The 21,105-nt window shown below is 49.3% G+C and overlaps 1 protein-coding gene across 1 annotated transcript in view; it reads right to left on the bottom strand.

Annotated features, from left to right (window-relative positions):
• Positions 1 to 7,194: 7,194 nt before the first annotated feature.
• LOC139052683 (BTB/POZ domain-containing protein 3-like) overlaps positions 7,195 to 21,105 on the bottom strand; it is a 34,385-nt gene continuing 20,474 nt past the window's right edge. The window contains exons 2-5 of the mRNA XM_070529721.1: positions 17,196 to 17,261; positions 13,490 to 13,707; positions 10,310 to 10,601; positions 7,195 to 7,709 (exon numbers count right to left, since the gene is read on the bottom strand). Coding sequence (XP_070385822.1) covers positions 7,389 to 7,709; positions 10,310 to 10,601; positions 13,490 to 13,707; positions 17,196 to 17,261 — 897 coding nt within the window. The 3' untranslated portion in view covers positions 7,195 to 7,388. The remainder of the gene's footprint in view (positions 7,710 to 10,309; positions 10,602 to 13,489; positions 13,708 to 17,195; positions 17,262 to 21,105) is intronic.

The following is a 21,105-nucleotide window of genomic DNA, read 5'->3' on the forward strand; positions in this document are numbered from 1 at the left end:
CCGACCTGGCAATAAGAGAGGGTGTTTCTCATCGTCTGGAAGGTCGCTTCTGTTCAAGCGGCCGCCGACGCGGATCAAGCCGTTGGCGTCTAAGAATGGGTCAAGCTTTCGAAGCGAGCTTGTCTTGTGAACCTGCTCTCCTCTCTGGATACAGCATATCTCTTCATAAAATGCGTCCTGCTGTACTGCGCGAATGATGACGAGCCTGGCTTTGGAGAGCGCCTCAACGGGAGCTACCTCTCCTTGTGATGCGTTCTTTGCGCGATGGCCAACCTGGATCAGACTTGCTACAGCACGAATGAGAGATTTCCAGTTCGAGAGTCTATGAAAGCGTTCAGCTCCGAGTCGCTGTCGTCTGTTCACCTCCGTCGCCAGAGTGCAGACTTTAGGGCGTATTTCTTTGTCTTCATCAGGATTTAAGAGGATGAAGCTCGACGACCGTGCTTCCTTTTCTCGTCGTGAGAGAAAATCAGGTCCGGACAACCAGTTCGTGCTTTTAAGCTGTGCTGCTGGAATCGCTCTAGTGGCGTGGTCTGCTGGATTTTCGTCTGTGTGAACGTATTTCCATTGTTCAGGTTGCGTGCTGCTACGTATCCGCTGCACCCTGTTGGCCACATACACGTAGAACCTTCTTGTTTCGTTGTATATGTAACCCAAGACCACTTTGCTATCCGTGTAGAACGTGACCGAGTTCGGCTGGAAGTCCAATTCTCGTAGTATAGAATCGGTCATCTCTACAGCAAGCACTGCTGCACACAACTCAAGCCTTGGGATGGTGTGTTCTGGTTGTGGAGCAAGCTTGGCCTTTCCCATCACAAATCCGACGTGTCTGTTTCCTTGCTTGTCAGTCACGCGTAGGTACGCCACAGCTGCGACGGCCCTTGTGGACGCGTCTGAAAATACATGAATGTCCCTGCTTTCGGCTTCAAGCGTCGAGACTGGCGCATACGTTCTTCGCACGTGAAGGTGCTGTAGTGTCTGGAGAGAGTTCTTCCACTCGTCCCATCTCTGCTTTTTCTCGTCCGAAAGCGGTGTGTCCCAGTCATAACCCTTCGTCACGAGGTCACGGAGAAGGTACTTGCCTTGAACCGTTATTGGAGCCACAAACCCTAGTGGATCGTAAAGGCTGTTGACGGTCGACAGCACTCCTCGCCGCGTATATGGCCTGTCCTGACGAGGAGCCCTGAAGACGAAGCTGTCGTCGCCTATGTCCCACAGCAGACCGAGACTTCTCTGCGTAAGCGACGCGTCTGTGCCGAAGTCGAGGTTCTTCAGTCCCTGGGCGTGGTCCTCTCGAGGAAATGCATTCAGCACATTCTGCCTATTCGAAGCTATCTTGTGCAGCCTTATATTAGCCGTTGCAAGCATTTTCTGTGTTCTTTGCAGCAGACTAACGGCATCTTCTTCGCTCGGAAGAGACTTAAGTGCATCATCGACGTAGAAATCTCTTTCAACGAACTTCCTGGCGTCTTCGCCAAATCGGGGGGCAGCTTGTTGGGCAGTCCGTCGAAGGCCATACGTTGAAATAGCTGGCGATGGGCTGTTGCCGAAAACGTGAACCTTCATTCGGCACTCTATGATTTCTCTGGAGATATCGTTGCCCTTAAACCAGAGGAACCTCAGGTAGTTCTGATGGTCCTCGCGAACCATGAAACTGTAGAACATTTGCTGGACATCCGCTGTAACCGCAACTGGTTCTTGCCGGAAGCGTATCAAAATCCCCACGAGGTTATTCGTCAGGTCAGGGCCGGTCAGGAGGACGTTGTTCAGAGATACCCCTTCATACTGAGCGCTGGAGTCAAATACGACTCGGATTTGATCAGGCTTCTGGGGGTGGTGAACGCCGAATATGGGCAGATACCAACATTCTTCGTCCACGTGAAGTGGTGGAGCTTCCTCCGCATGACCCTTGATGAAGAGCTAGTTCATGAAGTTCACGAAACGTTCCCTTGTTTCAGGATTTTTTCGCAGGGTACGCCGTAGCGAGAGCAGACGAGACAGAGCTTGTTCTCTGTTGTTCGGAAGCCGACTTCTCGGTGTGCGAAAGGGGAGAGGGGCGACCCAATTGTTTAATTTGTCTTGGGTGAATTCACTGTTCATTATCTTGAGGAATGTCTTGTCTTCCATGGAGAGAGCACGCTGGTTGTCAAATTCTGTTGTCTCGAAAAGATTCGGGGCCAGGTTGTCATCCAATGTTGCTGCCAATCGTAAATCTTTTGAGGCCTTATCCGCAGAGTAGAGAATCGGCGCCTCCCTAACAAAGAAATATCTTGGGCATGGCTCAAAAAGAGATGGTCGCCCACTGTCCAGCACATGGGTCTTGAACACGTTGACGCTGCCCGTTTTCCGCGTTCGAACAACGCAAACGTCACCGACAATGACCCATCCGAGGTCGAGCTTCTGAGCATACGGCGCGTCGTGGGGTCCGTTGATTGTCTGACGAACCTTGTGAGCTCTTAGGATGTCCCGGCCAAGAAGGAGCAGTATTCCAGCCTCCTCAAGAGGCGGAATGTGATTTGCTACTGACTTCAAGTGCGGGTAGTGCCTTGCAGCGTCAGGTGTCGGAATTTCCTCTCTGTTTTCTGGAATTGCCTTGCACTCGAGGAGAGGTGGAAGAGGAAACTTGACTTCGCCTGACATGCTCTGCACGAAATAACCATGAGCGACTCTTCCAACCACTTCAGTACTGCCGGAGCAAGTGCGGAGCGTGTATTGCGTAGGCGTCCCCTTCACTCCGAACTCGTTGAGGAGTTCTGGCCTAACCAACGAGCGATTACTCTGGTCGTCAAGAATCGCGTACGCTCTAACTGTCTTCTCAGGCTGAGTCTCATGGGTGACCTCTACGAGGCAGATTTTGGCACACGACCTTGTGCTGTTGTCAACGTTTGCCACTTCAGTACGCCTAGATGTGACTCTTCTTTCTGAGTCATCTGTGGTACTGTCATCAGACCCACTAGCCCTTGACGGCTCTGAGGTTGGCGGTGCTGGGTGAAGCGCTGTGGCGTGGTCGGCGCTGTCGCATATGAGGCATCTCACAACTGCCTGACATTGCCACTGCATGTGGTTCTTGGATGAGCAGCATCGTAGGCATATCCCTTGCTTCTTTATGAAAGATTGCCGCTCTTCCAAGGTTTTCTCACGGAAGGCGCGACACCTTTCCAAAGGGTGAGGTTTCTTGTGATATGGACACCACCTTTTCAAGTCCTTCGATTCCGGTTGCTGTTCGTTAGCAGTGGCATCTTTATTAATTTTGGCAGAAGCAGGATCCACTTCTGTTTTTCTCGCTGACACAGACGATCTTTGCCGCGTGGTCTTGGTAGCATTGTCTTGCTTCCTCTGATTGAATTCAGACGGCGCATTTTGTGCACGCAAGATGAAACTCGGGTCGTTCCTCATGCTGGCCTGATCTCTAACAAATTTGCAAAAGAAAGAAAAGGGTGGAAATGCAGTGTCATGATCTTTTTTGTATTTCGACCCCACTGACATCCAATTTTCTTGAAGTCCCGATGGCAACTTCGAAACAATTTTGTTGACCCCTCTTGCGGTATCCAAATAGCTAAGACCGGCAAGATACGGGTCAGTTTTTGCAGCCTCAAGTTCTAGCAGGAGGTCGCCAAGTTCCTGGAGTCTGGTATTTTCCCGGTAAGATATCTTCGGGAAGTCTTCCAGCCGCTTCAGTAGTGCATCCTCAATTGCCTCAGGGCGCCCAAAGACGTCGTCGAGCCGTTTCCACACAACGTTCAAGCCCGTTGAAAAGTCATCCACGTGCACCGATTTCAATCTCCGAGCCTGATTTGACGATTCAGGGCCGAGCCATTTGATGAGAAGGTCCAGCTCTTCCTGGGCCGAAAGACCTAGATCTCTGACGACACCTTTAAACGATGATTTCCAAGCGCGAAAGTTCTCAGGTCGATCATCAAACTTGATAAGACCGCTTGAAACAAGGTCTTTGCGGCACAGGAATTTGAGGACATCGGCTAGCTCTGAGCTTGAACTGTTGTGTGCCGGGGCGTGCACAAGCGGCTGCGGTTCAACTCGTAAGTCCATAGGACGACTCGTCGCTCCAGCATGCTTAAAACTTGGGTTGTTAGGGGCAGCATGGTAGTCAGGTGGACGTTCATCAGCTCGCAGACACATCGAATTATTCGCAGCTGTGTTGGCCCTCGGCGACGTGTGAACATTGTTTACGTCGTCGCTAGAGTTGGTGGCAGCCACCTCAGTAAACACGAGCGCAGAGTTGCGTAGGGCTTGCTGTTCATCGATATAACTCCTAGTCTGCAGCGTTCGGTCCACAGGAGGGAGCGTGCGCATGCGCTCCCCGCCATCCTGCTCCACGGCTGCCTCGAGCGCATTCGCCTGTGCGTTTGCAGCTGCCGCTTCTTTTTCATGCTGCAAAATATCCAATTCAGCCTCTATCCTTGCCTTCTCAATACGGATCGCGGCCTCTCTGCGACCAAACTCTGCTCTGGCCCGGACGGCTTCAGCTTGTGCGCGTACTTGTACGGCGGCTAGGCTGATTGTTGACGAGCCCGATCGTCGTGACCTCGAAGAAACGCTTGAGTGGGCCGATAGAGAGTGCTGCGACATTACCTCTTGTAAGCGGTCGCGTTCTCGTTCTGTAGCCTCACGTAATTTGTCGCTTACAGTCACATAACGATCTGCGTCGATTGCTTTTTGAAGTTCTAATTCCTGCTGGGCTTCAGATCTGCTTGTTTTGGCGAGGAAGGTAGCGTACCTGGCGGCGACGTGCTCGTAGCGCTCATAGCTTGCGCGAAGCTGCGTTGCGGCGTTGTTAACGTCTTCCTCTTTTGCACATGACACTTTGAAAATAGCTGTCTCCACGTTCTTCCAGGCAGCGTCTATTCTCCGGCAGTGCTCTTCGCGGCTCGTTTCATACGTTTCTTTAGCTTTCATGGAAAACGTAGTTGCTCTTTGTGGTCGAATATTTGCCGTGGAAGCTTCATGCTCTGCTGTCATAATTTGAGACGTTTCAGGCGTCAGCTTGTCCTGATCCATTTTGGCGTGCGTGCTTCACGACGTATCTCACTCAAAGCGGACGTATGCCGTGAAGCCTGCTAAGCTGCGCGATGAAATTTGAAACGAGCCCACCTTGTCGTTGCCCTGTATGCCGTCAGCTGCTCAACTTGTAGGCGATGCCGTGTCCTTGCAGTAGGCGGATGTCATGGTCCAACCGGAGGTCTTGCCGTGCGACGTATTCCACTGCAGCGGATGTTGAGTTGGCGGCTGATGGCAGTCGACTTCACTTTTTTACTATGCTGGCCTCGCGGATCGCACTTGACGGGATCAAAGCGTCCGCTGTCCAGCTAGATAACGGGTCGAACGCAGTTGAACATTTAAAACAAACTTTAATTACACTGAGAAGGTCAAAAAAGGAAGTCAAAAATACACAAAACGTTCAGTTTTAGCCCCGTAAAAAAGTGGTCCGGTCTCTAGGGCTGGTGGGGCGAGTCTGCCCGTCCCGCGCTTTTCCAACTGTGGTTTCCATCCCCGTCGCCGCCCCCAGGCACGGGAAACAACAGCCGACACCCCGAAGCGTCGTCACTGGGTTTCTTTCAGGAACCGAACGGAGGGAGCGGGGTCCTTTCTCTCGCGCACAGCTTGGAGTCCGCGGGGGGCCAGTGAAAGAGAAAGCCATAAAAGTAAGGAAGGCTCGCTTCCCTCTTGAAAGAAAAGTCTGGCCGTGCATTCGCGACGCGCACAGAACACTTCCTGTCCGTCTCGGAACGTCCTGCAGGAAACCAATTCTGCTATGTGCATTCAACATGCTCAGCCAAGCACTATTCTGAAGTTTAAGGAGTGTTGCTTTGCAAGGATCACGTTGAGGAGAACCGTGACTACAGAAAAGTTCGGTTGCTGTTGGCGGTGGCAGACGTGAGGCAGGGTTGCTTATGCTCTACATTGAGAATGGAATCGCGAAAGGTCCTATTTCCGACAAGTTCCCGTTTCGACTAGAAAGTCCCCGTAGCAGCTACGGATGTAGACGACCGAAAACTCCCAAGAGCCTAAAGTTCTACAGGTAACGGTCGTGCGATCGAGGAGAGAATAACCTGTCACGTGAAACACTGCAAAACGAGAACGTAACTCTTTATACAGGTAACGGTCGTGCGATCGAGGAGAGAATAACCTGTCACGTGAAACACTGCAAAACGAGAACGTAACTCTTTATTGAGAAATTCAGGTAACAGAACGACGAGTACATCATGAGCGTCAGGCCTTGAAACTCATTAGATTAGTTGTCTTACAGAGTTATGACATATTAGAACAGAAAAAAATATATGCACCGATACACTGAATACAACAAAATGAGTAATGTACATATGTTGTGCACGTATTTGTGATACTATCACAGTTAAAATGCTATAAAGAACAAAACCGTCATAAGCAGCTGAGCACAGCCGATGGACCAGTGGTCCTACGAACCGAAAATTATCTATGACTGCAACCATCAGCAGTTGACCTGTCACGTTAAAGACGGTATCGACCCTTACGGGCACACGTAAAAATTAAATGATATGTGCAAGCCGGCACTGTCGGAAATGTGGCAAACTTGAAGTGCAGCGGCCTTTGAAAAAATATGTATATATAAAACACTCGTGACAACACATAAAAAACGATATAAGTATGGTGTGAAGCAGTTGGCCAACACTGATTAGAAGAAATTAGTAGCGAAGTTTGCACTAAAACAAATGCGACTAGCGGAGTACGACTAGCACTGCAATTCTGCCCCATTCAAATGCCTTTTTGTTGGCAGCGTACTTTTTAATGCAGGGTTTTGTATCATAACTGTCCAGTAATTTCAGTAATGCCCTGAGGTATCGAAGTTATTTGTAGAAGATACGCTGCAAGAACAGATGAATAAAAAGTGCATCTTTTAGAATGAAAGCATTAATTTCGGCCACGAAAGCGCGAGAATGCCGGGACCGGGAGAGTGGGACAGGGAGGAGCCGCAAGCCCCGAATCACGACAGGCAGTTTAAGGTAAGAACGTTCTCAAACTTACGAGAGAACCAACCTCGGCATATTTGGCGCAGACTCGCGCCCGCCATTAACTTTACTGATGATGGTGGCGTGACATAAGTAAAAAATACTGAGAAAACATTCGTGGCAAGTCCTCCTTTTTGTTCTGGCCTTCTCTTGCTGTGTTAACAAGAGAGAGGGGGGAGGGAGAGCAAGGAAACCAAGTATAGTGCAACCTTTCAAAGGTTACAACACAAAGAGAAAAAAAAAACGGTGCGGTATCCCCTACAGGCAGCACAGTGCGCCAAAGCTTGTGGTCGTATGTGGACAGCACGAGGTAGCTACAGTAGGCGCCGATTGAAACGAGGCCGCCAGAACGTTTCGACTTTTCAGCAGGTGAAAAGTCCAAAGTTACTCATTTTTAGGGGTCGAACAGCGCGGCTTTCTCTCCGGGCAAGCCCACGACGGCATCTCGATGGACTTGTTGCATAAGAAGAGACTCATGATCGCGAAGGCGTCGTCCTTGTCCAGCACGCCGCGAGTGTCGTCGGAAGCGTTGAAGGTGACGAACTCCTCCGGCGACAGCGCCAGGAACCGCAATTTGGGCAGGAACGGGGCCATGGCTGTCTTGAGATCGACGGGCTTGTCGTTTGTTGTGGCTATTTTCTGGCAGAATGATTGCGCCCATCGGTGTACCGCGAGGATCACGTACATTTCCGGCACGTTGGTCACCTGCGGTCATGTCGTTGAAAACCGTGAAAAAGACTGTGCAGCCCATCCGAACTACGCCCGGTTCACTCTTAAAGCGACAGAAGGCTGAGGGAGTTGTTAAGGATTCGTGGTTTGAATCTCTTCCGATTGTTCTCAGTTGATCGTCGCCGATGGCGATTTCCTTTTCGTCCCAATTTTTCTTTTATTTTGTACGTTACCTTTCAAAGTATGGACTTTTGAAGATTATGCACTTTTTTGGAAAATTTGAGTCATGTGGAAACTTCATTCCGCTCAGGGCTAACTACGATGCTGACCAGATGCACGTAAAATGCAGAAATCTTTTCGTGAGGCAACCCCGGGACCAATTTGAAGAAAATTTGTTGCATTCGAGAAAGCAAGCTTAATTTTAGAGACTGTAGGAGACAGAACTTTATATAGGCCCTGGATGTTTTATGAGATGCCATAGATTGCCAAGTTAAAAATAAAACAGAAGCACAAAGTTTATAAATCGTACCTCTGCACCAAAAATGGATATCGCAGTTCTGTAAACTGCATGTTTAAGAGCACTTAAAGGAGACAAATTCGATATATATACATGCAGCTCATCTAAAGTTAATACAACGTTTACAAGCGTTCTGAAAAAGTCTCACTCACACATTAGCATGCAGTGTACTAGAGAGAAATGTATGATACATAATGATCCATCACCTCAGATGTACCAACAGATGCAGTTTATACAGAACTGTGATATGTTTTTAACGGCGAGTTACAGTCTTAAACTTTCTCTGATCTAAATGGATACTACACACCAAACATCTAAATATATACTCATGACCAACATTTACTGTTTTAAATATACATAGTTGTAGAGAGTTCTTTATATACTGTATATTCGCAAAAATTTTACGAGAAAAGGCTGATCATTAGAAAAAGTTCGGAGAGTCCAGTTCGGAGAGTCTCGCCTCCCAAGACCACGTGGTGAGCGTGTGTGTGTTGTGACTCGTGGCGAAATTGCGTCTCCCGGACGGTCGGTGCATTCGTGTAATATGTGCGCGAGTGTCGCTGGGTGGTTGCTACACCAGGGACATGTCCGGGACGTATATCTGTCTGGGGGGATGGCGTGTAGACGAGACAAGTGTGGGTACGTGTTAGTTTGCAGGGAAGTTGTTACATTGTTTCTTTTGTTGCTTTGAAATGCATCACAGGCCTCCTGTACAGGCACACAGTGAAATCCGGGAGAAGATGCTATCGAGATTGATGACGTTATCGAGCAAGAACGAACGAAGGGCAAAGGGGGCACTGGCTGTATTTCATGATTCACTTAGGTGTGGCATACTAAGCCTCTTGCCACGGTAACAGCCGTGTTTTTCTCTTTGCCGCAACGTGATCTACAAGTGCAGCAAAATTTTAAGATTTTGTGCCGAAACGGCCGCCGACGATTGCCAACGCCAGCGAATTGCCGAACGCATCAAGAAAAGCTATTGGCTTTGTTAAAGGAATGGTGTCCTTGTATACGTCGCAGTGAATATGTTTAGGTTGCGTTAGCTGTTTCCGTGCGCGATTCCCTGAAAAGAAGCAGGGTCGTTAACCAACCCCTTTCCATCTAGCTTAATAAATGTAGACAGCACGTGCGCCCCAAAGGAGACGTGACAGGTGGAGTTTGGAAACGAACGCACCCCAGAAGGCGAGCAGGCCCACCTTTGGCACAGGCGTCTTTGTTGCGACCTCCGACCGTCCGCCACCGACCACGAGAACTGGCGAAAGCGCCAAAGAAGACTATTCGCTTTAATGTGCGTCTCTAGCTCAATCAGCTAGATAGAACACCGTTTACTTTGAACAAGATCTTGGGACCATGTTCTCGCATATCGCAGCTACAAAAGGTCACAAAAGCGCTGCTGCGATATTTGAAAGCTGCTGGATTGAGTCAGCGTCTGTGATCCGGACTGAGTGACCGAACGATATCCCCAGTAGACTTTCTCTTTTATTCTTTCCGTCCCCTTTTCCCTTTCCCCGGGGTAGGGTTGCCACCTGGGCTCAGTCCTAGTTAACCCTCCTACCTTTCCTTTATAATTTGCTCTCTCTCTCTTTAGCTAACCTGCGCAGTTACAAGCGTAATTACTCCCTCAGTTCAACCCTCCCCTCCCTTCCCCCCCCCCCTCCAAGAAAACGAGAAAACATCGAATGCTTTGTGAGGAAAACACGTTAAGCTAACCCCTCGCCATATTCAAGGCAACCCGCGGTGGTTGCTCAGTGGCTATGGTGTTGGGCTGCTGAGCACGAGGTCATGGGATCGAATCCCGGCCACGGCGGCCGCATTTCGATGGGGGCGAAATGCGAAAACAACCGTGTACTTACTTACATTTAGGTGCACGTTAAAGAACCCCAGGTGGTCGAAATTTCCAGAGTTCTCCACTACGGCGTGCCTCATAATCTAAAGTAGTTTTGGCACGTAAAACCCCATAATTTAATTTAATTTAATATTGAAGGCACCCCAACCAGAATTTCCCAACACACTTCTCAGGAGAAACAACACGTGCTCAAGGGTTCGGGGTAAAGTATGACGGTTACTGTGCACACGCCTGCTTTAGTAATCAGGATGCGACCAAGTAAGCACTTGTCACCTTGTCCAGGACGTAGTGCACCGTCTGTTCCAAGCAGTCGGTGAAAGCGTCTGACGCCAAGACGGCCTCGGGGCGCTCTTCGAGAAGACGTCCCACGGCGCCGTCGACGTCCTCGCCGCCGGTCAGCAACGTGTAGTCGATGACGTGGCAAACGTCGTCGGCAGTCACGTGACCCCTTATGTACTCCGAGCAGGCGAGGGCCAGGTGCGGCACGAGGTACTTGTCAGCCGCCGTTCTCGTGTACATGGCTTCCTCCGTGCTTTTGATTTTTGGCTTGCCCGTGTACAGGTACCTGGAACAAAGAAGGCGATAGCACGAGATGCACATGGCATGCAAGGAGCCCGCTAAATTACACCGTCCGAAATCAGCTGAAAATGATCCACAAGAAAGTTTACCTAGCAAGAAAAATGAGATATTGAGAGCACGCAATTTTAGGGTCGGTGCGCAAGAGTGCGAAAAAAGAAATGTTTGCGGCAGCGATGTGCAGGCGTCGTTAGGGTTGTGAGTCGGGTGCGTGCGCCGACAGTATGCGGTGCATTCACTGCCTCGATCTCGCGGACACCAACCCGCGCAAAACTGCGGTGCAGTGGAGAGCTTCGAACTCTCGTCCCGTGGTGCATGAAATCTTTTAGCTCATACTGCGCACTTGGAATAAACGCGACAATCAAGAGCCAGGAATGCAAGAAGTAATTAAGCTACATAGTCCTTGCGATCCGCAATAGCACTTTTCAGAGTGCACCTGTTGCTGAAACTTGCCTGTACACTGTTCCGTCTTATGTATTGTTGTGATTGTTGTTGTTACTGCGGCAAAAATTGTACGCACACTCCAGGCGGTTTTCTTTTAATCCGTCGCCGTCATGTTCTACGTCAAGTCCGAGTGCGAAAAGAACGAGCGACCCGGGCGCGGTGTGATGCGCGAACGTGCACTGCTGGTGCGAAGACAAGCGTGCGAGGAATGAGCCGACAAAGACAGTGGCTTGACGCGAATTTTTTTGCTAGCCTCAGAGTTACAAAAGAAAGAGGGGGAAAGAGAAGCAGAAAGAAAGAAAGTCGCGACATAAAGCCCGGAAAGGTGAAGCATTGATAACGACAAATAAATATCAGACAATAACTCGAGGTAAGTTTCGCGGATTTATAAACCCTATACAAACAGCTGTGAACATTTGCTCACTAACTAAAGAATCATAGTGTGACTCGCGCACTAACATTAACAGATCTCTCGTTGTGACCGCAAGCACCCGCCGATGCCATACGAAGCACCGGCAGCGGAAGCCTGTTGCATGTTCCAAAGCGAACGCTTCCTCGACTCACCATTTAAACTATGCCGCGTCTCCAAAACCAGAATAATTAACGCGACCTTGAACACTAGACGCACGGGAAGCCAGCAAGTTAGGATAATACAACGCTCTCTCCTCACACTTCTCCCTGGTAGCGTAAAGGGTGGATGAAGAAAAAAAAAGCTAGAACGGAACATTGCGCAACACATTTGAAGCCAGGACAGTCGGCCCTACGCGTGATCACGTCGGGGTGAGCTTTAGCGTTTCCTAGCGCCGGGATATCAGCGCTCAGCGCGCGCTACTAAGGAGAGAACGACAGCAACGTGCGGCTATGGCGGCAGTCGCACGTTACACAGACGACTAGTGCGCCCGCTGCAGCATAAACGAAAGAAATTGCGCGGACCATGTCGGGAGAAGATCCGCAAGAGAGCGGTTGGAACCAAGCAGGCCGGGCTCAGTTCAACGAGGTGGGTTACTTGTTGGGCCGACCTTCCGAGCAAATAAACGCAACGGAGGTGGCTTCACGGAGAGTTGGCTCGAGAAAACTGGCTGCGTGACGTAACGGATCTTCCTAATTCATTTCTTTCCTCCATGTCCTACGACTCACAGCGACCTCCAGTTCAAGACCTCTTAACTTAAGGCGTGCGGGCCGCGTGTGTAGACACGGGCAGAGAAGAGAGGAGGCGCTGTCCTCCTCTAGTCCGGTCGTGCAGCAGCGCGGGCTCAATCACGTGACCGTCTACATTACGCGCGGGCGAATCACGGGGCGGAAAAACGGCGCGCAACGGGACGAAAAAGGCTCCGCCATCACGGCTCGGCTTTGCATGCTCGCCCTCTCGCTGCATCGCATGACCGCCAACGTACGGCGCATTCGGCTCATTTTTTTTTCTTGCATTCGAACTTTATTCAGAACTGCACGTCGACGTCGAAAACGACCTCGGAGTGTCCGTGTAGTATTTACTATCGCAATAATAAACCCTGACAAGGCTCTTTCTTTCTTTTCTACTTTTCTTTTTTTGAAGGCAACGTCTTAGCTCGCTTCCCATGGCTTTGGTATATCTGGGGGTCTGGGTATCTTGTAACCACTTGCAGAAGTAAATGGTCGGTTAGGTGACTGTATTCGTCTTATGAATATGAGAATGATATGAAATGATAAATCTTCACGTAGAGAATAGCTATAGGCAGCAAGTAAGCATATTAGCACGACATAATAAAAAATGAAAACAGTTAACCGTAAAAGGAGAGTGACGTGAGTGCCTGTGTAACTGGCGCCTTGCCGCCGCCAGATGAAGCGAAGTGTCGAGTGCGCCGGACCGCAGCCTTGGTATTTCTGGTCTCCTTAGCCTCGCGTGTCTCTGCAAGCGCCCCGAGTACGCCAACGCCGCGCGCGTTCGACGGGCAAGTGAGAATGCCGACACGCGTAAAGGTCGTCTCGCCAATCCACGCGCCAAAGAACACGGCTGAAGCTACCGAAGACTGTCCCACCCAAATGCGTCAATCCTATCGTGGCCGCGTAATCAACTGCATATCATATCGACCGCTAATAAAGACTAAAACAGGGGAAGAGAACACGACACGAACGACGACACACCGCCCATGTCGTCGATTTGTGTTCTCTTCCCCTGTATTGGTCTTTAATAGCGGTCAATATGATATGCAGTAAACACCAACTGGGCCACAGTCAAGTTGTTCTGACGTACAGTCAACATTTAATCATTGATTCACTTAAACCATCATGTGCGTCGGCCTTGTTTCGTTAGTGTCGACACTAGTTCGACTTTTTTATTTAACAGCGCAGCACTTTTTCGTCCGCTACCTCGCATGTTTGCCGATTCGCGCGGGGTGAAGTCAGCGAACTGACTCATTAATGGACTACTGTTTGACATAATTGCAACCAACTCACTTTAGAAGGCCGTAAAAGCCATCGGGATGGAGGTCGGTGACGACCACGACGTCCTTCTCAGGGAGCTGACCGTAGAACATGGCGGCGAACACCTCGTTCCTCAGTGCCAGGAGCTGCCGGTGGGCCTTGAAGGTCTTCGATACGGGAAATTTCTCTGGTTTTACGGCGAACTCCACGTCCGAGTACTGGCCACTTTCTAGGAACTTCTTGAAGTTGAACTGCGGTATGGGTTGTCGAGCTTAAGAATACATAACTTGACAAGTGATAACACTGAATATAACCGCCGAGCGGATCAATATGCAAGAGGACTTCTCAAAACTTTCTCAACCAAATTCAATTAAAAGCCAATTGTATCGATGCTAACTGGTTCTATGTGGAGTAGCGCCAAAAATGAAACTGAAAATTAAATTATGGTGTTTTACGTGCTAAAACCACTTTCTGATTATGAGGCACGCCGTAGTGGAGGACTCCGGAAATTTGGACCATCTGTGTTCTTCAACATGCACCTAAATCTAAGTACGCGGGGGTTTTCGCCCCCAACGAAATGCGGCCGCCGTGGCCGGGATTCGATCCCGCGACCTCGTACTCAGCAGCCCTACACCATAGCTACTGAGCAACCACGGCGGGTATGAATACTGAGGCCTTAACAACTGTGCTTCAGAGAATTGATTTACGCAGAGCGTCCAATTTTATTCTTAATCAGGGTTTGTACGTCACTGCACTGTAGGAGGACGCGACCAAACGCTGGGCGTCGAACCTCAGAAATACCGGTTTGGTTCGAATTCAACGTGCTCCGATTTTGTTCCGGTTTCGAGAAATAAAAATTATAACGGATTACAGCACTGGTTAAGCGCAGTTCACGTTATCTTTCACTGCGTCCTGTTGCACAGTGCTATCGGCTCGTCCGCATACGCTAGTTCTGCCAGCAGGAAGCACAGATAGACTATCTTGGCCGCGAGATAAAAAGATAGCTCGCTTGCGAACGAACGAAAGGTAACAAATAAAGCTTGCCAACAATGTGAACAGCGATCGCGCAGTCCGGTGTCCGGTCTTTTACTTTCCTTTATTATTAGCATTTATTAGCATAAACTCGTGCATCGGACGGTGCCCGTAGACCTTAGATACATTTATAGGAGTGACATCGTTTGCCGGAGTTTTAGCGATTTAAAAAAAATACCGACAATGAAAAGACGCTGATAAGAATGGGCGGGGGCGTTTTTCGCTATGACGGGCAGTTTACGAATAAAATTTCGCATATATGGGAGCTTACTTGTTGGTATAATAATGACAGAATTAAAGAGACGGAGAGAGAGACTGAAGGAGGACAGACAAGGGGATCAACGAAGGTCTTCTCCAGTTGGCTACCGGGGTTGAGAACAATCCCAGTCTGCGTCCAGTGTCCGTAGCATACACGGCACGTTACATTACAGCAGGTTAGGGAGTCAATTTTTCCACTGATTCAGGTACTGCTACGTTTCCGGAGGGTTATCTGTGGTGTGTCACTTGCGGTGTCGACCACACCGCAAATCGGCATCAACTAGAGATTCAAAGTTCGGATTACGGGAATGGATGGTCGGCTGACAGGTGTTTTCCCCATACCTGCCAAGCTGCAAGTTTTGAAATTCGTAAAGAGCCCGCTGAAATGACATCGTCCAGTGAGAGAGGAAAGTTTTACGTAACGGCGTTCTTGTTTTTATAGTGAGATACAACTGGACATTATTTTAACAATTATTTAGCTTCGACGGACGCAAGCAGCAGCAAACTTGAAACAGCAGAGTCTGTCGAGCGAAACATCCCTCTTCAGATCACAGTGACTCGTTAAACAACTTTGGTCTTGCTGATTTTGCCGGCTTCAGGAGTTTGCCTGAATAAACTTTCGAAACAGGCACCCCTGTGGCGCCACTTCACCACCTGCTGTGGTGAAACGACATTTAGAAAAAAGGCAGACCACCGCGCGAAAATATCTCACGTGTAGAACCTAACTTTTCGTAAAACAATCGGCGTTTGCAGCTTGAAGTTTGCGTGCCGCACGGACTAGGCAGAAAGGAGTACTGGGGCGCTATAAACGCACAGCGGTCGCAACATGTTTCTATTTCATGTTTCCTCCATGATGGGTGAAACATTTTTCGGGCCAGCCCCGTTAGGCCTGTCGCTCGCGCGATGTCACGAAAACCGCGAGACCGTGCGAAAACTGATTATGCATGGATAGACCGAACAAAAGAAATTCCTTCCGATTCTAAGCACCTTTTCGCCCTTAGCCCTCGCCTATATATAGGTCAAAATATTTTGGCTTCGCCTATCTACCTCGCGCCGTTATACATGGCTTGAAGACTCAGCACATGAAAGTAATGTGTACGCCCTAAAGATTCATTATTATGCCGAACAAAAGTGAATTTAGCTGGAGCCCTGCGTAGGCCCGTTCCAAAAGGAAGGATAGCTGCCTATGCAAGCGATCGTTCTGGAATTGGATACCCGTAGCTGACGGGAATACAGGTGCTTTCTGAGCATAATACAACTTTTTGGCTGTCACTATAACGTTGCTGTGCACCTTCCAGCACGCATACGACATTGCCCGGCAAACTTCGCTGAGGATCCGTTTTAGCGGCATTTTCAACCTTCCGTTGCACCCCACCGCGATTTTCCACCAAAGACCGCAGGCTAAGCAAGGGCAAGCGGACCAATCGCCGACGCCGGCACCGCCCTCCTCATCCGGTTATCTACTTTCAGAGCGCCAGCTCTGACCCACCGAATCCCTCTCATTAGTGCGCGCTCCTGGCCTCTTGTCAGCCAATTAGACAAGACACGCCTGTCATGGTAGACAATGCTATCTGCTTTCAAGGCAAGCGAAAGTAACCTCCTATTAGAGACGTTTAGCGTGTCCGGTATTCAGGCAAGCGCGGGCGGTTTTCCGGTTTAGCGGGGGCGTCAAGGTGAGCGGCCAGATTAGTGGCGCCAGCTGGTGGCGCAAAGCTCAACCACGCAAACACAGAGCTAATTCCTATATTCTGCTTAGCTGCTGGCGTAAATTTTCGACAGTGGCGTAATCGTGTTCACAATTACGCCGCTGGCAAAAATTTGCACGAGTGGCGAAGCAGGATATGGTGAGTTACTGCAGTTTTAGCTATGCGTTTGGCTGGTTGAGCTCTACAACACCAGGCGGCTTCACCGCTCGCGATTACGCCCCGACCATCCGGTAATCCGCCCAAACCGCTCCCGTTTACCGGAATAGCGTACAAGCTAAAAGTCTCTATTACCGAGAGTAGCGTTTGATTGGGCTTTCAAACAACTCAGCGGATCGCCGCCCAATGTGTTAGAGATTAGGTGAATTGCACGTCGGGAGATTGGAATAAAATCATAATAGAAAAAGTTTTACGTTATGCGACCCCTGTATCTACGCACAGTTAGCGCTCACGCCACCACAGGTAGGTAGAGAACGCTGCCGCGGCTCCGCTGACAAGGCGTACGAGCAGATGGTGAGGGGTGCGTCCACTTGGATCCGTCGTTTTTTGCAGACAACGCTGTGCCTGTCTGTCGCGTATGGTAAAAGACCTTCTAACCCTTAATGCACGCGTCGCAAACTGCACCGTCGATGCTTGTCAACATGGCGACGAGTACGGCGAGAACAAGCCTCGAATGGCCGCACAATTAAAATTGCAATAAACCGTAGCAAACACGAAGACTGTAGTCACCAAAGGAACGAACTTACAGCAAACATTTTTCGTCGGCGTCGTTTGAGAAGATCACTTGGAACAGGTGAATGGGCCTGGCGAACCTGGAAACGGTGAAGCACGTGCCAGGGTTAAGAGAAAGCTTTGCAGTAAGAACTCGCACATCCGAATACAGGGGGAGACGTCCTTTTTATGCGACATACACCCAACAGCATACACAACAACGCAAAACTGAGACTTGTGCGATTTGCTCGTGCCGACATCAGCGCATGGCCATATATGACAAAAACGACAGTACTGTTTCCCCGCACAATGCCCAATATGAATGGTTCGCGGCGCCAGGCACATTGAAGGAGCACGCGGACACGACAATTTTCGCATTTGCATATATCTTTCGAGGTAAATTTATGTCCTACGCCCCAGTACCTTAGATCCGGAAAGCCTCGGATCACAGTAAATAATTTACTAGGACAGAGTTTCTACGGACACTGTCGGTTTCGTTTCTTAGGAGCCGCGCTTGCCGTTATGTCCTCCACGAGAACCGTATTTTCGACGCTTTGCATAAGGACACTACGAATACCAAGGCACTATTCATCGACGCATATTAAAGGCATAATAATAACGTCACCAAGGATTCGCGGATTGATTTATTAACATCCGGCGGCTAGGCCTACTCACAATACCGGCACTTGTTTGCAGATGTAGCCACGAATGTCTAATCCACTGTAAGGGCAAAAGACGCAACACTTCTGCCTTTCTCATACTCAGAACTGGAATGACGTTCCCCAATTGTTTGTTTTATCCTCCCACACCATATCGACGTTTCCTTTTTTCAATAATTTGTAGCGTCCATAATATCAACGTTCACGCATGTGTAGAAGGCATACCAACATAGTATATCCAGAACTTGCGCCGAAAACGTGATGTGAAACCAGCGGGAAAGCATGGCGTGACACCGGCGTCTCTGCAGAAGCAGATACGTCTGTAAGCAGCCACTATGTGTCACGACTCTGAAGAACACGCGCCTTCTCCCTATTATGATTGACATAACATTAGAAGACCTGCTGAGGACAGCAAAGAACGCGATGAGAGACCAATGATCGGCTGCCCTTACGCAAGCAACACATTCCAATGTTCCTCACAAAAGTTCTACGGCCCATGTGGCTAGCAGATAAGTTGGCTTGGGCTCTCGTTCGTTTTTGGCTTAGAGAACTACGACACCCCTTTTAGTGTAGAGTCACGGTCTTTTAAAGTTCGTACTAGTTCTTTTCTTTGTTTTTTTTGATTTGGTACATTTAGGAAAGTGTGTTAAAATAATTCAGGTAATAAATGAAAATTCTGTTTCCTACTGTCTTTGAATTCAGCCTCCTCACTGCGCTATATCATTCAAATTGGCTCAGTGGCTTCCTAATGAGAGAGTTCGTGCGTTTCACGTGCATTTGAGGAGGGAAACACGGCTGGGACGCAAGGCAAGGTGTTCTCTTAAAAGCAACCGGTGGTGTGCGAGCATCCCGAAAAAGATGTTGTTTAAATGTGTGCAGATACAAACGAACGCGGCCCAAATGGACACGATAGAATGCTGTAAAGTTGTTAGACATATGTTCTGGAATACCGAAATGATCAATCGTATCGCGAAAAGAGGCATGGTAGACCAGAAAAGACACGGAAAGGCCTCGGACTTTTCGAAGAAGCAGCCCGTGACATTACGGATGTTGATGGCAGATTACGCTGTGACATAAGATAATAAGTAAAGGGTCACCATCGCCAAATTCGAGAACTTCGAACAGGAACCATTTCGCAGGAACGTGCATTCCGTCATACCCCCGCCATCGAATGAATCGTTCCTGTTCTGAAAGGATACTACGTTCAACTGATTTACTGTTTCTGTATAGTGTCCCTTCAAAGTTTTGAATGCTCATGCAAGTCGTATTGCTTAAAACGCCAATAGCTCACACAATGGGACAGGCCTGTAGCAATTTCCTTGAAGGAAAACTGTACTACAACGTTCCATTTCAGTACAGTATAAATGTTTCTGGACGCCGTCACGCAACACATCGCGCTACACTCACACCGAGCGCTTCGTGAGCTCGGCAATACGTCAAATCGGCGCAAAATTTTCGAATTTGTCGTGCCTGCATAGTCGATGGTGCAAGCGTTAGGATGAAATTGGATCTCAAAGTTGGATCTCAAACGACATTCAAAAGTACTTGCTGTCAGCGTAAAATTACACAACCGCCTCTCTTACACTGGGTGCATAACCACACCAGCATAGCAGTAGAAATTTCATGTTCGTTAAGATTTGCAAATCGCAAACAGACAAAAAGCGGGACGATCATAGGCACGTCCCAGGTCCACGAGAAAACCGCCGACGTGCGCTACACACGTAACGTTCGCTTCAAGACGGAGGACTGGCGCAGCGTAGTCTCGGAGCAACAACACGAAAAACGACGCTGGAGCTACGAAAAACGACGTTGTAGAGCGCTCCAGATAAGTGTTGATAGCCTGCAGTTGTTTAATGTGCAGTCAAAGCTGCGTACACGTAGGTTGTCGAAGTCTGCCCTCGCGAGAAGGCACGCGCCGCGTCAAGGGATCGAACCCGCGATCTCAGAAGAACCGCCGCAGCCACGGCAAAACATGACGCAATACGTACGGCGAAATTGAACGTGACAGGCATTAGCGAAACTTCCTTCCCGTCCTGGTATTCTTGGAGCCGTGTTCCGTAACAACGCTTATATTCCATTGTTTCGCGATCATCCGTGCTGCTGGGGTAAATGGCGGCGGCCGAGCCCAAAGCCAAAGTACGTAAGATTAACTGGATCATTAGAAAATATGACATGTGCGAGCGAACAGCCCTACTCACCCTTCCGCCGATGGGATCACCTTACGTGCTCTCGTACACGAAAAAGTATGTTACGCAGCCCACTCTTTGCCGCACTTTTGCGAAAGTGAGTCGAATGTACTTTCTTCCCAGTCCTTCGCTAACAGCGCGAACCACAGACAACTCCTGAACTTCGTCGCGTATGCCCTCATCACCTGACACGACCACGACGCCACACCACGCTTTGTCTCAACACAAGTAGACTCTACTCTCCACCAACTCTACGTTCTCCACTATCTCATACAAATCGTGCGCGTGCTTTGGCCCTAGGAGGCAGGCAGTGGTGCCCTCCCTCGTCGTACTCTTGCAACTGCTTGCGAACTTAATCTAACGGTGTAATCCTATTGGTCCGTACGCCCACCTGTTTGTGTGTGTGCGTGTGTGTGCGCGGCTAGAGGTGAGCTTTGTGTGGGAGCGCTCGGTCAGCTGTGCCTCGCGTGGTATCGTTTGCTCACGTGGGCATTCGTGCATCGTCTTGTTGCCGTAACGTCGTGGCCCTGTGAGTACCCGTACCAGGTACACGTAAGTATAAGTTTCTGCCATTCTCATCAGTCATGCTGCTCTGCGTATTTACACCACAGCTGTTTATTGTATCTGTTCTGACCCTTGAGCTGTGTTTGGGTGAGCTGTGCAGCGCAAAGTGTCGTTTTCTCACGTGTATTGTCCTGCATCGTTTTTTGGTTTGGCCCGGGTTTGACCTTGTAGTTCGCGTCGTGAGTACCCGGACGACGCACACGCAAGTGTGTGTTTCTGTCATTATCACCACTTCTGTAGCTTTGCTTATTTTAGCCACAACTCTTCTATCTCGGCGCAACATTTCAAGACTGTGAAACAAAGCATACTAAAACTGCGGACAACAAAATGATGGCAGCTCCCGTTACCCTCCGCACCCTACCCACTCCCTTCCCCTCCCAATCCAATGTACTCCCGCTATACGCTCACTCTATTTGAGTTTACCCAACTGTCTTAGCTAGTGAATAACATATAGGGCCCACGCCTGCGCAGAAGGCTTTAAGATGTACGTTGCGGTCACGTACGCATGCCGGCTATTGGATTTAGCGTCAGCTGGA

The sequence above is a fragment of the Dermacentor albipictus genome, unplaced genomic scaffold (assembly GCF_038994185.2).
Source record: "Dermacentor albipictus isolate Rhodes 1998 colony unplaced genomic scaffold, USDA_Dalb.pri_finalv2 scaffold_29, whole genome shotgun sequence".
In the NCBI taxonomy this organism is placed as follows: domain Eukaryota; kingdom Metazoa; phylum Arthropoda; class Arachnida; order Ixodida; family Ixodidae; genus Dermacentor; species Dermacentor albipictus.